The sequence below is a fragment of the Giraffa tippelskirchi genome, chromosome X (genome assembly GCF_054371585.1).
Source record: "Giraffa tippelskirchi isolate mGirTip1 chromosome X, T2T-mGirTip1v1.2.pri, whole genome shotgun sequence".
NCBI lineage: Eukaryota > Metazoa > Chordata > Mammalia > Artiodactyla > Giraffidae > Giraffa > Giraffa tippelskirchi.
This window is the reverse complement of record NC_137289.1, coordinates 5,438,784-5,464,106: the sequence shown is the minus strand read 5'-3', so window position 1 is coordinate 5,464,106 and position 25,323 is coordinate 5,438,784. Positions and strand designations below refer to the sequence as shown.

The 25,323-nt window shown below is 48.3% G+C and overlaps 1 protein-coding gene across 1 annotated transcript; it reads left to right on the top strand.

The window, feature by feature from the left end:
* Window positions 1-1,132: 1,132 nt before the first annotated feature.
* LOC145536446 (uncharacterized) lies at window positions 1,133-23,010 on the top strand. The gene is made up of 6 exons (XM_081565849.1): window positions 1,133-1,221; window positions 10,006-10,140; window positions 11,313-11,477; window positions 14,204-14,329; window positions 15,626-15,756; window positions 21,667-23,010. The coding sequence occupies exons 1-5, from the start codon at window positions 1,133-1,135 to the stop codon at window positions 15,702-15,704; spliced, it is 594 nt and encodes a 197-aa protein (XP_081421975.1). The 3' UTR covers window positions 15,705-15,756; window positions 21,667-23,010.
* The last annotated feature ends 2,313 nt before the right edge of the window (window positions 23,011-25,323 follow it).

Below are 25,323 nucleotides of genomic sequence, written 5' to 3'. Positions count from 1 at the left end.
CTCTTCCCTCAAAGCCTGGAAAGCACTCTCTTACAGCAGCAGCCTGAAGCTGAGATGGGCACGGGCTGGGCCAGGCTGACCGAAAGGTCCACAGGGAGGGGCACAGCTCTCTGAGCCGAGGGCCAGAGGCCCTGTGTTTGGAAGTAGGGAGCACCCCCCCCACGAAGTCGGACACCCTGTCCATCGCGGGGCTCTCCTTGTCCGCAGCCATGCAGAGGGTGGTGCGTCCCTCCTTCCTGGAAGTGGGACAGTGCAGCGGCCAGGAGCTGTCCAGGCTCACAAGGGTGCTCAGCCCCTCACCAAAGGCCTCCGCTCACTCAGGGTTGACATCCCAAGGCAGTCATTAAGTGACCTAATAAAGGGCCGGCTGCACCCAGGCTGGTCAGCGTGTCAGCCTCCTGGTCCACGCTCATAATGGCAATGGGCACCATGACCCTTGTGCATGGGGGAAAAGTCTCAGGCCACGCACTCGTGCAAACCAAGCACGGTCTTCTGGTCCTGGAGTCCCAGGTCTGGGCAGACACACACCGACAGACATGTGATCCTCAAAGTCAGTCCCTCCTCTGTGTTCACAGGTGCCTTGAGGGTTCTGCATGGCACCCTTGTGCTCAAGCACAGCCTCGTCCAGGGTGGGGGTCCACGGTCAGGTGTACAGCCACCTGGTCCTGTGCACTGTCATTGGCTGGGCATCCGGTCCCCAACACAGACCCTCTCTGGGCCCTGCCACTGGTCTGCAGGAGACCCAGGGTGGGGGCTCTAGAGGTGGCAGGTGAGGCCCCAGGGATGCAGAAGGAGGACAGGCTGCCATCCTCTAGGCTCTGCAGCCTGTCCATGTCCACCCCAGACCGGCCTTGCTCTGCACATCGCGGTCTCAGGCAGGCGGGAGGGGGCGGTCTCCTTGGGCCTTCATGCAACAGTGTGGCTCCCTTTCCTATGACCACCGTCCATGGGACCTCCATCTGGCTCTGCATCCAGGCCGTGAGAGATGCCATCCTGCTCTGGGGCCTGGTGCTCTAGGATCAAAGAGGTGGCCGTGCAGGGCAGCCCACATGGGCGGCCCACCTCACTAGTGCCCACCACCCCCACTCTGCTCCTGGGGTTGAGGATCTTCCCGAGACTTCCAGAATCGGAAATGCCTCTGACCTCGACGTGTCACCCAGCCGGGGCCCAGGAGCCCAGCCCAGTGGGTGAGAGAGAAGGCTCGGGTGAGGAGATGCCAAGGTGGGCACCACTGCCCTGCTGATCCCCAGCTGCCTGGCTCACCCACTCTGAGCCTCTGCTTCCCCACACGGGTAATCCTAGGGGCACTTGCCTCACGGGGTCCTGAGGACTCGGGGGAGGTACAGGAGGTGGCGAGGTTCCTGACATGTATGTCTGCCACGTAGTTACAGGGAAGAGTGCTGTATCTCACAGCAAGTCTGCATCTAAGGTGCGTAAGCACTGATCTCCTGGTGGATCTTGGCTCCGTGCTGGAAGCCTCCGGTCACCAGTGAGGGGTGGGCTTCCTTGTCGATTCTCACAAACTGGGGGCTGACACGCCACCTGGATTAAATCTCTCTGGGCACAGCTCGGGTGAGCTAGATAGCATTGCCCAGTGTTTCCTGTAGACAAAAGCCCTATTAGTGCCCTCTCATGTGACCCAGGGATGCCTCAGAGTTCTAAAAACCCGAGTTCCATTTTAGACTGTCTGGGACCCTGCAAACACTCTCAGCTGCCTCCTCAGCTCTCAGGATTGTGGCAGGGCACTCTCTGCCAATGGCTGAATTCCCGGGGCCGCCCTTTCCTCTCTGTATGTCCTGGATGCCCCTGCATACTCCTGAGAGATGCTCACCCACCCCCGCTCCCCTCGGCTGCCCGTGGCAGCTTGAGGTTCCCTTTGGTTCTGGCTGAGAGACCTTCCAGCGTCCTGGTCCAGAAAACTACTAGAGCTCATCGATGAATTCAGTGAAGTTGCAGTATACAAAATTAATATATAAAAATCTATTCGCATTTCTGTACACTAACAGCAACTAGCAGGAAGAGAACTTCAGGATATTATCCCATTTACCATTAAATAATCCCATTTAACTGCATCAAAAAGAATAAGCTACCTAGAAATAAACCTACCTAAGGAGGCAAAAGACCGGTACTTGGAAAACTGTAAGATATTGACGAGAGAAAGTGAAGACAGTGCAACAACGAAAATGTGCCACAACAAAGACCAGACACTACCAAATAAAGTAAAAAGAAAAAAAAGAACAGAGCTGGAGGAATCAAGTTTCTTGACCTTAGAGTGTACTACAAAGCTATAGTAATCAAAACAGTATGGTACTGGCACAAAAACAGACATACAGATCAAGGAAATAAGATAGAAATCATAGAAACAAGCCTATGCACCTATGGTCAATTAATCTACAACAAAGGAGGCAAGAATACAGTATACAGGGGAGAAAAGACAGTCTCTCCAGCAAGTGGTGCTGGGAAAACTGGACAGTTGCGTGTAAAAGAAAGAAATTAGAACATTATCTAACACTATATACAGAAAAAAAAAAAAATCAAGATGGATTTGAGACCTATGTGTAAGTTTGAATACGAAAAACTTCTGGATGAAAACACGGGCAGAACACTCTTTGATATAAATCACAACAGCACTGTTTTTGGAGCCACCTCTGAAAGTAAAGGAAATAAAAGCAAAAATAAACAAATGGGCTTCCCAGGTGGCACTACTGGTAAAGAAATTGCCTGCCAATGCAGAAGACATAAGAGACGAGGGCCGGGAAGATACCCTGGAGAAGGGCATGGCAATCCACTCCAGTATTCTTGCCTGGAGAATTCCATGGACAGAGGAGCCTGGCCGGCTGCAGTCCATAGGGTTGCAAAGAGTCAGACACGACTTAGCATAGCACAGGGACATAATTACACCTAAAACTTCTTGCACAGCAAAAGAAACCATTGAAACAATGAAAAGAAGCCACTAAATGAGAGAAAATATTGCAAATAACTGATTTGGGGTTAATATCCAACATATATAAAGAGCTCAAAATCATAGTGTCAGAAAAAGAAAAGAAACTTTAAAAATGGGCAGCAAAACTGAATAGAAACTTTTCCAAAGTAGATATACAGATGGCTAACAGGCACATGAAAAGATGCTCCACATCACTAACCCATCAGGGAAATGGAAATCAAAATCACAATGAGATGTCACCTCATACCTGTGAGAATGGCTATCATCAAAAAAACACAAATAACAAATGGTACCAAGGATGTGGCAAAAAGGGAATCTTTGTGCACTGTTGGTGGGAACGTATATTGGTGCAGTCACTGTGGATAATAGTAGGGACGTGTCTCAGAAAATTAAAATTGAGCTATGTGACCCAGCAATTGCATTCCTGCATATATATCCAAAAAACCCCCCAAAACACTAATTTGAAAAGATACAGGCACTCCAATGTTCATGGTAGAATTATTTACAATTGTCAGATATGGAAGCAATCTAAGTGTCCATCAATGGATGAATGGATTAAATAAGGCGGGGCGTGCATGCTCGGGCGCACACACACACACACACACACACACATCATGGAATACTACACAGACATAAAAATGAATGGCATTTTGCCATTTGCAGCAACATGGATGGACTTGGAGGGCAATATGCTAAGTGAAATGAGACAGACAGAATGACAAATACTGTATGATCTCACTTAGATGTTGAATTTAAAAAATAAAACAGACTAATAACCACAGATGACACCATCCATATGGCAGAAAGTGGCGAGGAACTAAAGAGCCACTTGATGAAGGTGAAAGAGGGGAATGGAAAAGATGGCTTAAAATTCAAATGTCAGTGTATGGCAAAACCAATAAAATATTGTAAAGTAAAAAAATAGATAAATAAATTAAAAAAAAAAATGAAGATCATGGCATCCAGTCCCATCACTTCATGACAAATAGGTAGGGAAACAATGGAAACAGTGACAGACTTTATTTTCTTGGGTTCCAAAATCACTGTGGATGGTGACTGCAGCCATGAAATTAAAAGACACTTGCTCCTGGGGAGAAAAGCTATGGTACACTTAGACAGCGTATTAAAAAGCAGAGACATTGCTCTGCTGACAAAAGCCCGTCTAGTCAAAGCTATGGTTTTTCCAGTAGTCACGCATGGATGTGAGAGGTGGACCATATAGAAGGCTGAGCACCAAAGAATTCACGCTTTTGAACTGTGGTGTTGGTGAAGACTCCTGAGAGTCCCTCGGATGGCAAGGACGTCAAACCAGTCCATCCTAAGGGAAATCAGTCCTGAATATTCATTGGAAGGACTGATGCTGAAGTTGAAACTCCAATACTTTGGCCACCTGATGCAAAGAACTGACTCATTAGAAAAGAACCTGATGTTGGGAAATATTGAATGCAAGAGAAGAAGGGGAGGACAGAGGGTGAGATGGTTGGATGGCATCACCAACTCATTGGACATGGGTTAGAGCATGTTCTGGGAGATGGGGAAGGACTGGGAAGCCTGGCATGCTGCAGTCCATAGGGTCACAAAGAGTCGGACACGACTGAGCAACAGAACAGCAACTGAATATTAACATAGAAGAAGCTGACTCACAGACACAGAGAACAAACTAGTGGTTACCAGTCGGGAGAGGGAGGGAGGAAGGGGCAAGATAGGAACAGGGGAGTAAGAGGTAGAAACTATTATGTATAAAATAAGCTACAAGGATATATTGCAAAACATGCGGAATATAGCCAATATTTTGTAATAGCTATAAGTGGAGTATAACCTTTAAAGTTGTAAATCACTATATTGTACATCTGTAACATGGAGTTCTGTGTAGCCACTATGCTTCAATTAAAAAATGAGTTTTCTCAAATGGTTCTGGGGTTTCTAGAATTATCTCTGTAATCTGATTAGGTTTAAAAGCTGCTAACGACTCTGTAGTAAAGACAGCATCGATAGTCTATGGCAATAGATATATGGAAAATATCTCCTTTGGATATGCCTGATGAACCACTTAAAAGAAGTGCTGGGTGCAAGGTGTTCTGTGACTGTGTATATGATACTTTTGAACATTTTTGGAACGCTGATAGATATGATGAGCTTTCTGGTTGCTCCAAATGTAGTTGGAAAGAGTGGTGAAAGAAAAGGATTAGCTCAGTTTACAGTAAAAGACCTAAAAGATTCTATGTGTACCCATAAGCAGACACTTATCTCCTGTAGATAACAGGGTTGAGATTGCTGATGATCACATGCAAACGCTCAACCAGCAACTGGTTGAATTAGACTAGAAGTTGAATTCTGCCACTAGAGTGTTTCCTGTTAAAATGAAGGGGCTGACTTGGAAAGAACGGGATTCCGTACGCTGTGATAGAGCTGTGTGGGGAGACCCTGATGAAGCTGGGGACACTGAGCCCATCAAGTCTGGTAAGTCATCCTTGCCAGTAGAAGAACCCTCCCCACCCTCAGTTGGAAGCAGTCTCCTGACCCCCAGTGGGATCAGCCTCCCCACAGAAAGCTAGATCAGGCCAAAATGATTCACTAAGCATAGATTCTGCATTTAATATGGCAACTCTGGGAGTTAGAAAGGGCTCTTATTAGTTTGTCTGGTTGGTTGAAGTATGGACCAAAAGTCGGCCCACGGTGAGTGAGTTGGAAATGTCAGACCTGCCTTGGTTTAATACAGAGGAAGGCATTCAGAGGTTTACAGAGATTTGACCGTTAGTGTGGATTTGTCATTGAAGACATACTCATCCATACTGGGAGGGTCCTGAAGACATACCTTTCACCAAGACTGTGAGGGGATCCCCAGTACCCTTAAAGAACTCTGTGATTGCTCTTCTCTGCAGGCCAGAACTCACAGTAGGAACTGCAGTCACTGAACTGGGAAACCTAAGTGCAGTGGGAGTATTTAGATCCCCAGATGGCCGGAGCCGAGTGGGAGCACGCAACCACCAAGGGCCAGGTGGGCCTGGTTACAGTAATGGAGAGCAGAGACAAAGCACCAGTCAGAACGGTCTGACTTGGGCAGCTCTGTGGTTTTATCTAGTTGCTCATGATCTTCCTAGAAGTAAAAGAGTTGGAAAGCCCAGCAAGTTCTTACTTGATCTGTAGAAGCAGAGATGTCACTGGTCAAACGAACAAAAGTCTATTCTGAATCACAAAAACAGAGAGTCACAGTCCTTTGATCAATTCCCAGACTTGAGCCATTAAAACTCTCAGAAGAAAATGCAGAGGTACATGTTTATGACATTGGATTCCAGAGATGGATTCTTAGATGTGACACCAAATGCATGAAGAACAAAATGAAAAAACACCATGTGGGCGAACCTCGAAAACATCATGCTAGGTGAAGGAAGCCAGCCACCAAAGACCACATGTTATGATTCCATTTATATGAAGTATCCAGAATACGGAAATCGACAGGTAAGGAAAGAAGATTAATGGTTACCTAAGGCTGGGGGCTTCCCAGGTGGCACAGTGGTATAGAATCCGCCTGCCAGTGCAGGAGACGCAGGTTGGATCCCTGGCTTGGGAAGACCCCCTGGAGAAGGAAATGGCTACCCACTCCAGTACTCTTGCCTGGGAAGCCCTATGGACAGAAGGGCCTGGCAGGCTGAAGCCCATGGGGTTGCAAAGAGTCAGACATGACTGAGCGACTGAACACACACGCACACAAGGCTGGGGTGGGCTGGGGGGACGTCGTGGTGGATACAGTGTCTGTGAATATTCATCCACTTGGGTTCTTACTGGTGTGCTGGACACTTTCTAAAATTGATTGTGGTTATGCTCGTCTGACTCTCCAAACACACTAACAATGATTGCGTTTTACACTTTAAATGGATGAATTGTGTGCTATATGAATTTGTATCAATAGACATATTTCAAACAATACTTAAAAAGAAGAAATGGAATATCTAAACAAAACTATTAAAAGTCGGGATTTCGGGGACTTCCCTGGTGATCCAATGTTTAGGAGTCTGCCTGCCACAGCGGGGAACGCAGCTTGGATCTCTGGTCTGGGAAGATTCTGTGTGCCATGGAGCAACTGAGCCCATGTGCCACAAGTACTGAAGCCCGTGCACCCTAGAGCCCGTGCTCCACAACAAGAGAGTGGTCTCCACTAGCTGCAACTACAGAAAGCCTGCATGCAGCAACAAAGACCCAGCACCACCAAAAATAAAAGAAATGAAGTTTTTTAAAAAGTAAGAATTTTGAACTAGTACGTAAAAATTCTTTCCACAAAGAAAAGCCCGTGTTCAGATGGCTTTACTGGTGAATTCCACCAAACATTAAAAGAACGAACACGGATCCTCACCCACTCTACCAAAATGTGAAAGAGAGGGGAGACACTTCCCAACTCGTTCTATGCAGCCAGTATCATATGCCAAACTGAATAAAGTCCGCACAAGGAAAGACAACGATAGACCGTGACAAATGTACAAAACGCTCAACAACCTGCTGATCAACTGGATCCAGCACCACATAAGAGGGAAGATACACCATAGCCAAGTTGGGTTTATCCCAGATATGCAGTTGTTTTAGCATGTGAAAATCAATTAATGCCATGTATTATATTAATAGAAGAAAGGCCAAAAACCACAGGATTGCCTCAATATATACAGGAAAAGCATTTGGCAAAATCTAACACCCTTTTAGAATAAAAACTATTCAATGAGTTAAGAATAGAAGAATAATTCCTCAACCTGATAAGGGTATCCTTAAAGAAAAACTTACAGCAAACATCATACCCAGTACTAAGATGCATTGAATGATACACTGAAAATGAGTGAAGAGTAAATTTTCTGGTATGTAAAATACATGTCAATACAATTGGTAGATCAGTTGTTTGTCTTGGTCTCGTGGGTGCTATTTCTGATTGGTAGAGAGAAAGAGCAACTACCGGGAACTCACGGCTTGCCTCTCTGGAGAGTAACTGAACTTGGTAGTTTCCATCACCGTGGCACTTTCTCTTCCCTTCACCCTTTCCCATCCACTGCCTGTTACCCGCAGGTACCATCTTGGCTGGGCGCTGTGTGACCCTGGGGATGGAGAGCAGAGAAAAGCAGAGGGAGTCATATGTGGGGGAACGGGGCTGGGAGCCACGTCAGTATGAGAGAAAGGATGCTTTTCGAATTTCCGCAATGGTTGCCAGCCATTTAAAATCGGGAGAGGCAACATCAAACTCTGGATTTACAGCTCAATTTAAAACACAAGGGGGTGGGGGAAGCACTGACAACACTTGGCCCCTGTGCCGGGCCGGTGTTTCTCCTGCAGCTGGGCAGCTTCCTTCATTTTTATCAGCCATTGAGCCCCCACCAGCATCTGCATTTGTGTGTTCCTTTTGCCTTTCCCTGCACCACAACCTTCTGTTCTGGCCACAGAATGACCCTATTGGGACTTCTCACATAGGACTGCACTTCACACTTGTGGGTTAGCGGTGCATGCAGTGACCTTCTCCTCTCTTTCCTGTTGATAGCTCTTCCACGAGGCCTCCTCCCATTCCGCCATTCATATCTGACCTCACTCTTAAGTCTCTCCTCTGAACCTCGCTCAGATCTGAGTAGGCGAATCCCACACCTGCCTCTGCCCTGGTATTTGCATGTTGTTCTAGGGCCTCCACTAGACTCTCATGCTGGTTCCTGTCTTACTGATTGCTGCCTCGACTGCTGTACCGCCTAGATACCCTGTACACAGTCAGTTCAGTAAGGGTGAGGGGTGACTTGCCCCCTCAGTCTTTGTGACCTCATGGACTGTAGCACGCCAGGCTTCCCTGTTCATCGCCAACTCCCAGAGTTAACTCAGACTCATGTCCATTAAGTTGGTGATGCCATCCAACCATCTCATCAGTAGGTGCCTAATACTTTACAGACTGGATGGTCCTGCTGGCCTGGCCTGATGGTGAGGAAGGAAAGTTGCTATCACCATAGGAAAAGATTCAGCACAGAAAATCATGGTACACTAACTCAGAGGAGCAGGGACAAGTGAAGGAATTTAGCAGCAAAGGCCATGGGAAAACACTCCTTGCTTGAACTGAGCTGAGCCTGTTCAGAGATATTCCAATTCAGAGATATTTCACAATGCGGCTCAGCGGTAAAGAATCTGCCTGCAATGCCGGAGATGAGGATTCGATCCCTGGGTCCGGAAGGGCCCCTGGAGGAGGAAATGACAACCCACTCTAGTATTCTTGCCTGGGAAATCCCATGGACAGAAGAGCCTGGTGGGCTGCGGTCCACAGGGTCGGAAAGAGTCAGACACAACTGAGCAACTGAGCAGGTAGGGTCTCACTCAAATTGGAAGTGGCCTCATTCCTTCCAACAGCAATGCTCTCCTGCCGGTGGCTGGTAAATGGCATGTTGGCAGCTGGGGCAGTGAAAGGCGACCTGGCCTGTGCAGCCAGTGCTTGAAACTCTGACAATCACGTCTTCTGACAAGCCCGTGGGCAAAGCGCCACTTCCCCCTCCCACTAGAACAGGCTAGACTGCAGGGTTGACGTGCAGAGCACAGAAATCACCGTTGATTGTCTGTCTCCACTGAGAAACCACCTGGAGAGTAGGAGAAAGCCAAGAGCAGAGGTTTGGAGGTGGGGTGGAGGCTGGGAAGAGAAGTCCTAACTTCTGTTTTCCTTTAAACCATTAAGATCAATTTTTTCTCCGTGGTCCCTGCTCTTCAGTCATGAAAAAATTCCTTCTCCAGAATGAATGAAATCATGCTCCTAAGAAACTGAGAACGACTCTTGCTAGGTGAGTGACTACCTGGAGCTTCTAGAAAGTCTCCACTGAAGAAATCAGGCTCGATTTCTTCTGACTATGCGTGCGTGCTAAGTTGTTCACGGAGTGTAGCCCAACAGGCTCCTCTGTCCCTGGAATTTCCCAGGCAGGAACTCTGAAGCGGGTTGCCATTTCCTCCCCCAAGGAATTTTCCTCAACCAAGGCATGAAACCCGCGTCTCCTGCAGCTCCTGCATTGCAGGCGAATTATTTACCACTGGGTGGCGGTAGGGGTTAAAGAACCCGCTTGCCAATACAGGACACGACTGAAGCGACTTCACAGGCACACGGGAGCCACAGGGGAAGCCATTCCTGACGATGGAAGACACGATGGCCCTGCATTCGCAGACTGCACAAGGCAGAGGAGCACAGCACAAGGCGCGGTGAACACGTGGTGACTTGCCCCCTCCCTCCCCCTCCTGAAAGGGAAAGGGTGAGTCTCTCGGTCGTGTCCGACTCTTTGCCACCCCACGGAAGCCGCCAGTCTCCTCTGTCCATGAAATTCTGGGGTTGCCATTCCCTTCTCAGGCATTGAACCTGGTTCTCTCGCATTGCAGGCAGATTCTTTACCATCTTGGCCACCAGGGACGCCCCTCCCCCTTCTGGGGATCTCGTTAATATGCAGATCCTCGCCGTGTAGCTGGGTGGAGCCTGAGATCTTGGTTCTCTTCTCTGCACCCAGGTGATGGGGTGCTGCTGGTCCAGAACCACTGGTGGGCTGCAGAGGAGGGCAGGAGTTGGGGTGGGGGGAGGGTGGGTTGCAGTGGCGACAAAGCAGCCAGAGTGGGCCTTGGCTTACCCCAGGCACAGTGGGTGCACCCTGGTGGTCCTTGAGAAGGCTTGGGATTTGTTCAAGCAGCCCTGGCCTGTGGCGGCTACTTTTGGCTCCTCCCTTCTCAGAGATCAGAGATTCCCTGGTGTCTCGGAATCATGGTAAAGCACCTGCCTACAGTGCAGGGGACCAGGGTTCGATTCCGGGGTCAGGAAAATCCCCTGAAGAAGGGAATGGCAACCCATCCCAGTGTTCTTGCCTCAAGATTTCCATGGATGGAGGAGACTTGCAGAGAATCGGACACGACTGAGCGACTTTCACTTTTCCTTAAAGATCCACCAGAGGATGGTGACAGCCCTGGAACGGGTTGGGACTAGCGTATGACTTCCCCAAAGCGTCCTTTGCCGAAGTGCCACGGAGATGAGTGGGATCATTTTTAGGGACACCCTAGGGAACACGGGGGAGACCCCCACACCTCTCCCCAGTCTCTCTCCTCAAGGAGACCCCGGGTCCTCTCTGGAGGTGCCCCGCAGCGCCTGGCAGTTCTCCCTCAGCCTTAAGCTTCTTTGATTCCCACCGGCCAAGGGCAGAGCCTCCCGGCTGCACCACGGTGAAGGAGTCGCGGGCTGGGGGTCCAGGGGACCTGGTGTCTCCGCCAGACCGGGCAAGCCCTTGGCCCCAAGCGAGCAGGCGCCCCGGGGGTGCTGGCCCGCAGAAGTTTCCTCCCTGTCAGGGCGTCTGTCCACGAGTGCAGGTGGCAGCCCGCGCTGCTCTCATCGCTGTCCCTCCTTCAGGACCCCACGGCTCCACCTCGGCGGGACCATGCAGGCCCTGGTCTCCCCGGTGACCAAGGCCATCTCCGTGGCTCTGTTCCTCTTCGCTGTCCTGCTCACCCTCTACGTGATCCTGTGGTACATTTGCCGGCACCTGGACAAGGACTCCATCCGAATCAGAATCAGGTGAAGTGCTGCCTCAGCCGCCCGAGGCTCCAGCCTCGCGACTCCGCGTTCGTCCCTAGAATGCGCCTCTCTTCCTAGAACCCTGGGCTCTTCCTGTGGATTCTGTGTTGCTCCCCCGGACCCCAAGCCCTCTCCCAGTCCTGCATTCCTCCCCGGACTCTGGGTGCTCCCATCTCTGACCCCATGCTTCTTCCAGAGATCGCCTGCCCTTCCCTCGTTTCCGAAGTCCTTCCCTAGACCCAGCGCACCTCCCCAGATTCTCTGCCCGCGACCCAATCCCAAGCCCCACCTCTCACCCCGCGCGCTCCTCCCCCAGACCCCGAGTCCCTTCCCAGGACCCTAGTGCCCTCTCTTAAGCTCAGCATCCCTTCCCTACACCCCGTTGCCCTCCCCGGACACCTGGATTTCCTCTCCGAAATCCCCAGGACTCCGTGTTCTTCGCAAGACCCTGTGGTTCCATCTTGATCCTGTGATCCTGAGCCCTCTCCCTGGACCCCCCTCTCTTCTTTGGAGCCCTCTCCCCATCTTGAAATCTGCTTATTGCCCCTACTCCCCACCACAGCCCAGCATCCTCTTCTGACCCCACACTCTGCAGCTTTCTCCAGACCCTGGAGAAACCCAGTGTCTTTCTTCAGAAACCCACCGGCCAGCACCCCTCATCCCTCCCCAGGCCCAGAGCCCCCCTCTCTCATGACCTTCCCAGGACGCCTGGACCTTCTCCCAAGCTTGTGCCCTTCCCGGGGTCCTTTGCCCTTCTCCGGATTCTGCCCCCACCAACCCCTGTCGCCACCCCCACCCAGTACCTGCTCCCCTCTCTAGCTCCTGGCAGGTGCACGAGCTCACTTCACTGCCCCTTCCCACTCTGCTGTTGGGTTTTGTGTCTGAGCAGCAGGTGACTGAAGGCCACTGGGGGGGGGATTCTGGTGGCCAGGGGTCTCCTGTCCCCACCCCACCCCCACCCAGTAGGCTTTCCACACTGCCCTTGCTTGTTCCTGGCATGGATGTGCTTTCCTCCCTCCTGCAGGTAGAACTCTGGGGTTGCTTGAGCCTATACACCAGCGAGCAAGCAGTGATTTCATGCGTCACTCCTGTGTCCTGAGTTGCCTCAAATGAGGTTCAGTTCCACAAAGAGGTTCCTGGCACTGGGGCTGAGCACGGCCCTGGAGATTAAAGGGTGCACCAGGGATGGATTCTTTGGGGGACGTGGAGTAATAGAGGCTGGTCTGTGCTAGTTAGATCAACCACTTCTAGCTGTGCTCTTTTAATGGGTCAGGCCCATCTGTGGGCAGATGGTTAGTCCGAACTTCACCAGGTGGACACTGGGGTATCATCCCCTGAGGCTGCTCTGGGAGAAGCAGGTGGGAATGTGGGCAGGGAGCGCAAGGCTGCTGCCTTTGGTGGCCTTGGCATCACTCGGACATGAAGGCGGACCCAAACACAAGGTTCAGCAGAGACTTGAAGTGAGTTCACCCCAGATTCTCCCTGGAGAGGCCACGGGTGTCCAGCAGGAAGGAGTTCGGCATCCCCAGCGGACCCTCTGGACGGACATGTGTCGGGCGGTGCAGGTGCATGGTGTCCTGTTGCTGGAGTCCTGTTCCAGACCAGCTGCTTACCAGCTGTGCCACTGCGCACACTGCATCTCCAAGCATCTATTATTTTCTCTGTAAATGGGAATTAATGACGGTGTCAGGCTTATTGAGGGGATTGCATGAAATGCTGTATTTAAGCAGATAAACGGTCTTACATGCAGACTATATGCAATTAGCGGTGGCAGTTACTTGTGGACAGCCAACCATCCTCTAATGATAACCTATTATTTTACTTCTTTGGGGGGCATAAGTTACATGGAGTAAAATTCACTATTTTCAGTGTACTGTGCTACGTTTTGACAACCACATTAAGCTGTGTAACTGCCACTACAAGCAAGATATGAGTACCTTCTATTGATAACCTAATACTAAAAATATTTTCCTTTCCATGTCTTTAAGTCCAAGAAAAACAGCGTGTAAAGCTTGTTTCGAAGAAGCAAGGGAAATATTCATTTATATTTATATTCAATATCAATGCTCATTACTTGTTTAATATTTTATTTCTTATTTTATTTTTAGTGTATTTATTTTAATTGGAGGCAAATTACTTTACAATATTGTAGTGGTTTTGTCATACATTGGCGTGAGCTAGCCGTGGGTGTACATGTGTCCCACATCCTGAACCCCCTCCCACCTCCCTCCCCATCCCATCCCTCTGGGTCATCCCAGTGCACCAGCCCTGAGCACCCTGTCTCATACATCGAACCTGGACTGGCGATCTGTTTCACATATGATAATATACATGTTTCAGTGCTATTTTCTCAAATCCTCCCACCCTCGCCTTCTCCCACAGAGTCGAGATTTACATGGTACCGGTTGACTTTCCCACCAAAATGCTTCATTACTTTTTTCACCAATATTCATGATACTTTATGTTACAAGGAGATTTTTTTTTAATATTGCCCAACTGATAAATATACTTTCTTGCAAAGAAAGCAAAATCATACAGCCCGGAAATGAAAGGAACAATCGTTCCACACAGCCCGCCCTCATCCTCCTCCCCAGAGGAGGTACCACTGTTAACCATTCAGTTCTTCTGTTTCCTGCCTTTCTTTGCTCCCCGCCTTCTCTGTCTCCCGCTCAAACACACAGTGCTGTTTGTTTATATTCTTTATGTTAAATGGGATTTTACTTTAGATTTCAGACGGCCGGGAAGGAATTCACAAGCAGAAGAAAATCTCCCAAGGAAGTGGCAGGGCCCTGCTCCCCTGTCTTCTCCTCCTGCCCTCAGACACTGCTGCGGAAGGGACGCCTGCGGACCAGGTCTGTGAGCAGATTGCTTTGAACTTCTTTTGTGGGATCCTCTGAAGAAGGGTGCTACATGAAGTGCAAAGACTGTTTTTAAGGGTCAGCACTGGGCATTTGCATAGAGGGCAGAGGAGGCTCAAGGTCCACATTTCTGGGTGGCCCACTTCCTGACTGCCCACTTCCCCTGGGAGTGGCAGCCAACTCCGTGCCTGTTGTTTTGCCCCTTAGGCACCAGGGTAGAGTGCCAGAGTGTCTGTCCAGTGCGTTGATGTGGGCTGTTTTGAACTAGAGACTTTCTCCCTTTACCTACAGAAAGCCCAGAGCCTATCTCAGTGGTCCTGTCAGTGCTACTAGATAGTTCCTCATCAGCAGTGGGGAGGACAGATTTGAGGTCCTGGGAGTAGAGAGCAGTTAGAAGACCAGAAAGAATGAGGGCCTGACTTCAGACCGTGGCCATGGGAGAAAGCGGGCTCGAGACATCTCTGACTTAGAACTGGTGGACCTTGGTGGCTGGATGAGTGTGGAGGCTCAGATACTGGTGTGGGTGGGAAAAGGACAGGAGACACAAAGCCGATCCAGTTTTGGCCAGCCTATCCGGTAAGAGGCCAGTGACGTCCTTAACATGTCAGTGGCTCTGGGGAATGTAGGTTCCCTAAGCCTGTGTTCCTGGCTCCCGATAACATTGTCGCCTTGATTTTCCTTCCTCTCATCCTACCACCCAGGGTGTCTAACCAAGGGCCTGGCTCAGAGAAAGAGCTCAGAGAGCAGTAGCCTGGTTCTCTCTCTCGAGGCTTCACTTGCAGCTCTGGTTTCTGTAGAGGCCACTGGCTTTGTTCTCACTTGGCGATGTTACTTGTGCCCACAGACGGGGTCTATGCAAAGCCCATGGCATATTGACCAGCATATGTGTGAAAGTCAGCTTGCACACACGAACAGGTCCCAGCCTGACTGTACAAACCAGAGCCTCCTCTGCTCCTAACTCAGCTTAAAGAACAGCCTCTGAACCAATTACAACCGCGTGTTCAAACCTTGGGGTGTGACATGGATTATGGAGTTTTCCTTTCCTCCAATTCCTCCTCGAGAATGAACTTGTGTCTTGCAGCATCAAACAGGAGGTTTGAATCCCTGAAGCAGGTCAGTGAGCTTAGAACTTCAACTCCACCCCCCAACCCCGCACAGGTATTATCACCCTAGGGTGTTGATCCAAGGCTGGCCTCCCCTACCGTCTGCTGGTGCTTGTTCAGGGAAGTTAACAAAATCGATGGGTGCCAGGGACCCACACGTTTGGGGTGCTGATGTTACTCTTGACAGTGCAGCTGACAGCCAATCAGTGGATGCCTCACACGGGCCTTTGGAGTACTTGCCCTTTTGCTACATTCCTTCAGCCTGAACAGCAAGATCGCTGAGAATTCTGCTGCCCTGTCATGGATTGGAGGCTGTAGGTGAGTTGCAGTTGTTATCAGAGACAAGCAAATCACTAAAGCAGTGGGTTGCACTTTCTTCAAACCTTCCAGAAGTTGTCCTTTTAAAATGTTATATCCCTCCTCTAGGTGTTTTATCAGTAAGTCCAACCAGAGAAAACCTTTTGTGTGTGTGTGTGTCTGTGTCTGTGTCTGTGTGTGTGAGTGTATATATACATCTACTTCCAAGCCCTACCCAACATCTAAATCCCCCTCTAGAAAATCACTAACTAGAAATTACCCAGCACATCCATCTCTAGAAAGAAAAGCCATTCTCTGGAACCTACCCCCATTCAAATAGTTACAGGTTGGTTCAGTTTGGAACAAATATCAGTACTTCCTTCTTTTTTCCCCCTTAAGTTTTTAGTTCATTCCTTTTTAGTGGTTGAATAACATGTCCTTGACCATCTGAGCTATCAGGGAAGCCCTGCATAGATACACATTCTATCTCTTCATCAATGACTGTACATTTGGGATTATATCAGGATAAATTGCTACACTGTTATATACCAATATATTGGTATACACTGGTATGTTGGTATTGATATACATATATCAGGAGTGAGCAGCAGACTATCTGAAGATTAGATCAGAAAAGTTATAGAGAGTCAGTCATAGAGGACCAGAAGAATCTAGCCTTTACTGCCTGATGCAATCCCTCAGGGCCTTCACAGGTTCAACCTCATAAACATAAAAGCAATGGTGGCAGGGAAGATGAAAGCAGCAGTTTTCATTATAAGTGAAAACACAAGTGTGGACAAACCCACTAGCATGCCCTTGATTCCTTCAGCTCCTCCACTAGCCTGACATCTCCTAGGAAATTGGGTCACGGTCAGTTGGCTACCTCCAACGTGCCTGTAAGTGTGGCAGCTCTTGACATGATACAGGAATTAAGCCCCTAAGTGAGGCCTGCAAAGTTTCTTGAGATGCTGGGCAATTTTGAGTAATGGCAGTTTTAATGTTTTCACAAATAATTTTAAAGCAACTTGTTTGGGGTCCGTCCCTATAGGGACAGAATTGGTCCCTACAACAGCTGTTTTTCTGAGAGCATCGTGAGAAGCTGCCTGTCTGGCTCTTCTCGCTGACACTCCTTCCCTGTAGGGAGCTCTCTTTTCAGGTGCTGCGTTATTTTGTCTACCCTGGGCTACTGACCGCCAGTGCTGGAAAGCAACACGCTTCTTCAAGTACCAGGGAAGCAGACATACGGGAATATCCAGAACTGGGCTCAGAAGAGCACAGAAATGATGAAACTAATTAGAAGCTGATCACAAATAATAAGTATTCCTGTTGATATGAATTTTCCATTCGGGCCAAGGCTCCCAGTTACCTCTGCTATAACAGCAGGATGTGTTTGATTTACCGAGCTGAATGACAGAATCCTGAGGCTACACAGCAGTGTCTGGTGAGATCAGAATTTACTGATTTAATAAGTACTCACTTGGCATTTACTATGTACCAGATGCTGTTGAATGTGCTTTACAGATATTACCTGGTATTGTCCTCATAAATGCCCCATGAGTTAGGTACTATTGCTATCCATGGTTTACAGATGAGGGAACTGAGGCACAGAGAGGTTGAATGCTTACAAAAGATCACACAGCCAACAAGTGGCACAGTCAGGATTGAAATCCAGGCTGGCTGGATTCAGAGCCCCTGCTCATGACCATGTACTTAACCAACTCCTTTAAACCTAAGTCTGACTAAATATTCTCACTCAAAAACAAACATATGTGTTCAGTTCAGTTCAGTTCAGTTCAGTTCAGTGGCTCAGTCATGTCCGACTCCTTGCGACCCCATGGACTGCAGCACACCAGGCCTCCCTGTCCATCACCAACTCCTGGAGTTTACTCTAACTCATGTCCGTTGAGTCGGTGATGCCATGAAACCATCTCATCCTCTGTTGTCCCCTTCTCCTCCCGCCTTCAATCTTTCCCAGCATCAGGATCTTTTCAAATGAGTCAGTTCTTCGCATCAAGTGACCAAAGTATTGGAGTTTCAGCTTCAGCATCGGTCCTTACAATGACTATTCAGGACTGATTTCCTTTAGGATGCACTGGTTGGATCTTCTTGCAGTCCAAGGGGCTCTCAAGAGTCTTCTCCAACACCACAGTTCAAAAGCATCAATTCTTCGGCACTCAGCTTTCTTTATAGTCCAACTCTCACATCCATACATGACCACTGGAAAAACCATAGCCTTGACTAGATGGACTTTTGTTGGCAAAGTAATGTCTCTGCTTTTAAATATGCCATCTAGGTTGGCCATAACCTTCCTTCCAAGGAGTAAGCGTCTTTTAATTTCATGGCTTCGATCACCATCAGCAGTGATTTTGGAGCCCCAAAAAATAAAGTCTGACACTGTTTCCACTGTTTCCCCATCTATTTCCCATGAAGTGATGGGACCAGATGCCTTGATCTTAGGTTTCTGAACGTTGAGCTTTAAGCTAGCTTTTTCACTCTCCTCTTTCACTTTCATCAAGAGGCTCTTCAGTTCTTCACTTTCTGCCATAAGGGTGGTGTCATCTGCATATCTGAGTTTATTGATATTTCTCCTGGCAATCTTGATTTCAGCTTGTGTTTCTTCCAGCCCAGTGTTTCTCATGATGTACTCTGCATCAAAGTTAAATAAGTAGGGTGACAATATACAGCCTTGACGTACTCTTTTTCCTATTTGGAACCATTCTGTTGTTCCATGTCCAGTTCTAACTGTTGCTTCCTGACCTGCATAGAGGTTTCTCAAGAGACAGGCCAGATGGTCTGGTATTCCCACCTCCTTCAGAATTTTCCACAGTTTATTGTGATCCACACAGTCAAAGGCTTTGGCGTCGTCAATAAAGCAGAAATAGATGTTTTTCTGGAACTCTCTTGCTTTTTCAATGATCCACTGGATGTTGGCAATTTGATCTCTGATTCCTCTGCCTTTTCTAAAACCAGCTTGATCATCTGGAATTTCACGGTTCACGTATTGCTGAAGCCTGGCTTGGAGAATTTTGAGTATTACTTTACTAGTGTGTGAGATGAGTGCAATTGTGTGGTAGTTTGAGCATTCTTTGGCATTACCTTTCTTTGGAATTGGAATGAAAACTGACCTTTTCCAGTCCTGCGGCCACTGCTGATTTTTCCAAATTTGCTGGCATATTGAGTGCAACACTTTCACAGCATCATCTTTTAGGATTTGAAATAGCTCACCTGGAATGCCATCACTTCCACTAGGTTTGCTTTTAGTGATGCTTCCTAAGGCCCACTTGACTTGACATTCCAGGATGTCTGGCTCTAGCTGAGTGATCACCCCATCGTGATTATCTGGGTCATGGAGATTTATTTTGTACAGTTCTTCTGTGTACTCTTGCCACCTCTTCTTAATATCTTCTGCTTCTGTTAGGTCCATACCATTTCTGTTAGGTCCGTACCATTATTGTGCCCATCGTTGCATGAAATGTTCCCTTGGTATCTCTAATCTTCTTGAAGAGATCTCTAGTCTTTCCCATTCTATTGTCTTCCTCTATTTCTTTGCACTGATCACTGAGGAAGGCTTTCTTATCTCTCCTTGCTATTCTTTGGAACTCTGCATTCAGATGGGTATATCTTTCCTTTTCTCCTTTGCTTTTCACTTATCTTGTTTTCATAGCTATTTGTAAGGCCTCCTCAGAGAGCCATTTTGCTTTTTTGCATTTCTTTTTCTTGGGGATGGTCTTGATCCCTGTCTCCTGTAAAATGTCATGAATCTTCGGCCATAGTTCATCAGGCACTCTGTCTATCAGATCTAGTCCCTTAAATCTATTTCTCACTTCCACTGTATAATCATAAAGGATTTGATTTATGTCATTCCTGAATGGTCTAGTGGTCTTCCCTACTTTCTTCAATTTAAGTCTGAATTTGGGAATAAGGAGTTCATGATCTGAGCCACAGTCAGCTCCCGGTCTTGTTTTTGCTGACTGTATAGAGCTTCTCCATCTTTGGCTGCAGAGACTAGAATCAATCAGATTTTGGTGTTGGCCATCTGGTGATGTCCACGTGGAGAGTCTTCTCTTGTGTTGTTGGAAGAGGGTGTTTGCTACGACTACTGTGTTCTCTTGGCAAAACTCTATTATCTTTTGCCCTGATTCATTCTGTACTCCAAGGCCAAATTTACCTGTTACTCCAGGTGTTTCTTGACTTCTTCCTTTTTCAGTCCAGTCCCCTTATAATGAAAAGGACATCTTTTTTGGGTGTTAGTTCTAGAAGGTCTTGTAGGTCTTCATAGAACCGTTCAACTTCAGCACCTTCAGCATTACTGGTCGGGGCATACACTTGGATTACCATGATAGTGAATGGCTTGCCTTGGAAATGAACAGAGATCATCCTGTCATTTTTGAGATTGCATCCAATTACTGCATTTCAGACTCTTTTGTTGGCTATGAGGGGTACTCCATTTCTTCTAAGGGATTCTTGCCCACAGTAGTATACATAATGGTCACCTGAGTTAAATTCACTCATTCCAGTTCATTTTAGTTCACTGGTTCCTAAGATGTCGATGTTCACTCTTGCCATTTCCTGTTTGACCACTTTCAATTTTCCTTGATTCATGGACCTAACATTCCAGGTTCCTATGCAATACTGCTCTTTACAACATCAGACTTTGCTTCTATCACCAGTCACATCCACAACTGCGTGTTGTTTTTGCTTTGGCTCTGTCTCTTCATTCTTTCTGGAGTCATTTCTCCACTGATCTCCAGTAGTATATTGGGCACCCACCAACCTGGGGAGTTCCTCTTTCAGTGTCCTATCTCTTTGTCTTTTCATACTGTTCATGGGGTTCTCAAGGCAGTAGTACTGACATGCAGCAAAGAAAAGGAACAAACAAAAAGCCAACAACCCTCTGAGACATGGTTTCATTCAACAATAAGAATGAGCTGCAACAGTGTGAAAATGTGTCAGTCTTGCTAATTCTGTTTTCAGTTCTACTGTGTGAATGCTGCTGTCAATAGGGTTTCCTGTCCTATCTTTAAGAGATGATTATACTGCCTGTTTTCTTACAAACTGTGAGAGACTGACTGCAGTGATGGCCCATTGTCCATGCCTCCCTGGTCTGCAGTATTACCTTGTGCTCCTCTCAGTAGCAAGTGGGATCTATTTCCCCACTTCTTGACTACAGGCTGGTCTTGTGACTTGCTTAGGCCAATGGAAGGCAACTGAAGTGCCCCGTGTGCCTGTTCAGAGCTCAGGCCTCAGGAGGCCTTTCAGGCTTCCATTCACCATCGTGGCTCCCCAGGATTTCACTGTGAACAGTCCAGGCTAGCTTACTGGAGAGTGAGAGCCAGGCAATCCTTGGCCATCTTCCCCACCCCCAACTGCCTGAGCAGACAGCCATCCACCGGGAGACATGCAAGCAGGGCCACATGAGACCACCCAGCCCCCGATGGGAGCATGAGCAGATCCAATCTGTACCATTTGAAACTGACCTCGTCTGGTTTAGATTAAAAGAACCACCCAGGCGGTCCATGGATGGACAAGCTAAATAAATATTGTTTTAGGACATTAAGTTTTAGGGCAGCTTGTTTCTGTAATTAACTGACAATAGAAAACAACCATAATACATTCTTACAAAGACTAGCTACTTTGAGAGCATTTTCTGTCTTAAAAATGAAACTTTAGCATTGGTGGTTAATATTCCAATTGTTTTAATATCTTAGACCAGTGTACGGTGGCAGTCTGAGGTTAAATAATTCCACACTATGAATGTATTCACAAGGAGTTACTGACACACATGTCTGGAAAGAACATTGTTCTGGCAGTCATTAAAAAGCAGGAAAAGTAGACTTTCCAGAACCAAGTTATTTTTTTTCGTATGACTAGATCTGACTTTGCACTCACTCTATATTTACAACCCATGGTAAATCCATTCTTTATTTTTAGGCACCAAGTGTGATCCTTTCTGCGCCCAGGATGGCATGAGATACTTCACCTGATGATTTAATGAGCACAACCTCATAAAAATAGCACAGTTGTCTATATTTACAATGCAGACGTTTCTAGTGTCACCTTATGTTTGGAGGTGGTGTAAGCATTTACTGCATGCCCACGAGCATAAATGAATGCCACTGATGGTGTAGAAAAAGCACAAGAATTCAAGTGAGACTAGCTGAGTGTGAGGCCCAACTCCAAGCTCAGTGTCTCTTTAGGCACATTTCTTGATCTCTCTGAGACGGCCTTTGGGAATCCCAGCCACCTCAGGGGTGTGTGGCCAAGAAATGAATGCTTACACATATCCCAGTGGCTCCCCTATATTTCCCAGCCACCCTGCAGCTAGGTAGGGTCACATGATTAGCCAATGAAGGAGGGGCAGAAATGACCTCTGTCCCTTCCAGCTGAGGCAGTGAAAAGCCCATGCATGATTATGCCACCTCTCTATGGCCTGGTCCAAGGGACGGAGCAGGCCACCTTGCTCTTCAAATGATGCAGCTTACAGGATGGTGGAGCTTCTTTCAGCCTGGGTCTCTGAGTGGCTTTGTGGAAGAGAGCATTCACTCCCCCTCCCCCATTCCCAACTCCTTACAGACCTTCAGTGAACAAACAGCAGCTTTCTTTCAAGTCATAAATGAATGTTGCATATAAAAAATTTGAAGTTGAATGAATAGACAGTTTGAGTAAGAAATCATCTTTGCTAACCTGGTAGCGTGGAGATTTGTGTGTTCTTAAGGGACTTCTGTTCAGGGGCTTCCAGGTAACTTCCTGCATTCTCAGAACAACATGGCCCACCCTTATGAACAGCCAAGCTCATTGTGAGACAGTAAGATGTAACGGTAAAGAGAGTGTGGGTTCCGAAGCTGCCCTGCCTTGGTCTGCAACTGTGCTCTGTCATTCATGAGCTTTGTGATTGCTCTGTGCCTCGGTTTCCTTAGTGAGACATGGAGCTCATTCTTCAGAGGATTGGTACACATACCAATAGATATAAAACCTTTGAAAGTGTGTCTTGTGAGGGTGGGACGTTCTGGGACAATAGCATTGAAACATGTATATTATCATATGTGAAACAGAACACCATTCCGTGTTCGATGCATGAGACAAATGCTCAGGGCTGGGGCAATGGGATGACCCAGAGGGATGGGATGGGGAGGGAGGTGGGAGGGAGGTCCAGGAAGGGGAACACATGTAAACCCATGCCTGATTCATGTCAATGTATGGCAAAAACTACTACAATATTGTAAAGTAATTAGCCCCCAACTAAAATAAATAAATTTATTAAAAAAAAAAAGAAAGTGTGTCTTACACATAGTAATCACTCAGTAGACAGCAGCCATGACTAGGTAAACTCTCTAGCACACGGCAGGTATTCAGCAAATATTAGTTTCCTGGATCACCTCTTCTTTCCCTTGGATCCATGATTCCAAACTCTGGCTGCACATTAAATAACTTTTAGGGAGATTTGAAAAAGGACCAAGCCTGGGCTGCACCAGCAGAGTTCCTGATTTAATTGGTCCTTGGGCACTGATTCAGACAGATGGGCATCCCTGCTAGACTGGGCAGCACATTATTAGGCCTGTCTGCCCCCCCACCTCATCCCTCCTCCCGGGCCTGGAGCCGTCACAGCACCACCTCTGGACTGCTCGGCACTGGCACTGTCCTGTGCTCGGGGGCAATGCCACCCTCCACGGGCAGGGATTTCTGAGTTCTGGGCCTAGCGCTCTCGAACACGGCATCAGCTCACACTTGCTCCCTGCCTGACTCTGGTCTTGTGGTCCAGAAACTGACTGTTGTTTCCTTCTGAGGCTGAGTTCCTCTGAGGCATTCCTGCCTCAGCAGCTCCCAGAGCTGAGTGTGCTGCCCCAGGGACGTGCCTGAGTTCAGATGCAACAACACACCTGGAAGAGAATGGAGGTTTTCCAGAAGAGGATGAGGAAAAATCTGAGTCTCAGGAAGAGGGCAGGGAGGGGAGACAGAAGGAACACGGGGCAGCGGAGGAGGCCGGATGCTGGTGCAGTGGGATCCTGAGCATGAGCCTGTGGTGGAGGCTGGGACAGGGAGAAGATGCTGCTTGTGTGTGTGTGTGTGTGTGTGTGTGTGTGTGTGTGTGTGTGTGTGTGTGTGTGTGTGTGTGTGTGTGTGTGTGTTGTGGAGGGTGCTGGCTCAGCAGGAGACAGGTGGGCTTGGAGGAGTAGAAGGAATAGAGGCCCTGAGTTCTCAGTTGGGTCCCTTGTGCCAACCCTTCACCCTGGTGAGCTGCAAGCCCTGGACCCTGCTGACTCTTGGGCCCATTTCCATCCTGTCAGTCAGCCCTGCCCCAGCCCTGGCTTCACCTTAGGAGTCCTCCCTGATGTCTGGTCCCTGCTCTCTGAGATACTCTCCCCAGAGACAGCTGTCTGCCAAGGACCTCTACATGCCACTTAGACAAGGTGACACTGGACCAGAAACCTGAGGACGGAGCGGGTAAGCTCTGCTGACATGTGGGGAGAGGGCCTGCAAGCAAAGCCAATAGCAAGTGCACAGCCGTATGGTGAGCACGCACTTGGAGTGCTCTAGGAATCTGTGGGAGAGAATGATCTGGGGGACCGGGTAGGTTAGGGAGGCAGTGGGAGAGGTGGCCGAGGTGACACCAGACAGGGCCGGACAGGCCAGGTAAGGAGTCTGGCCTTTACTCTGAGTGAAATGAACACGATACTATTCTTGAAAACTCACAAAACTTGTAACCTGAGACAGCTAAGGTGCCAAGGAAAAAGCAAAGATGAGCTGAAGCTGAAGAACTAGGATGTGGTCCTGGTTTGAGCTCCCTCTTTGTGACAAAGCACGATGCCAAGTTCTAGTTCCCCTGCCATGCAGCCAGGCCCTTCTCCCGAGAGGCAGTCCTGCCCCAGGAAGAATGTCCTCCTTTCCCCCCCTCTGTCTACCTTGCCCTTGTGCAGGCAGCCTGCCTTGCCCTATGCCACCAAGTAGGAAGGGTTCATATCCCCCTCCTCCTCAGTCCAGGGGAAGAGACAGGAGAGAGTGCATGACAGTTCTGGTTGGGAAAGCCTCTTAACATGGGTGCTTTGTGTGGGGAAGGGTGGGAGGGGAACTGAGAAGGAGAAGCTGCTGCCACCTTTAGATGGAGGGGAGCAGAGGGACTGGCCTGAAGATCAGGTGACCGGCCCAGGTCCCCCACCTTCCCTTCATCCCTCATCTCTTGCTCCTTCCAGCACAGGCTCCCCGGGTTGAAGGCTTTGTTCCTTTTCTGTTGTCAAGCCCAGTGGCTCTGACTGCATTCAAAGGCAGGACACTCTGAGCTGATTCAAAAAACATGCACTGGCCATGTCTCCACCATTTGCCCACCACCCCACACTCTGCCCCACACTCCGTGGTGACTGGAGACTTCATCTGGCCTGGAGACAGGTGACAGTTACGACCAGGATTCCAGTAGCTCATTATATTCTAGTTACAACTACTGTCACCCAAAGAATAATTTGCGTAGCAAACCTCTGAACAATATGTCCATATTCAGTCAAGTTAAAAGGCAGCTTTGAAAATGATACAAATGCTCTACGTCAATTGATGCATCCCTCCTTGGTGGCTCAGTGGTAAAGAACCTGCCAGCCAATG

Bases quoted from the DNA above. Each gene is read 5' to 3' on its own strand.
- LOC145536446 (XM_081565849.1), top strand. From the start codon at position 1,133: ATGCCTCTGACCTCGACGTGTCACCCAGCCGGGGCCCAGGAGCCCAGC. The intron at 1,222-10,005 runs GTGGGCACCACT...TTGCCAATACAG, and splicing joins TCGGGTGAGGAGATGCCAAG to GACACGACTGAAGCGACTTC. The intron at 14,330-15,625 runs GTCTGTGAGCAG...TACTCTTGACAG, and splicing joins AAGGGACGCCTGCGGACCAG to TGCAGCTGACAGCCAATCAG.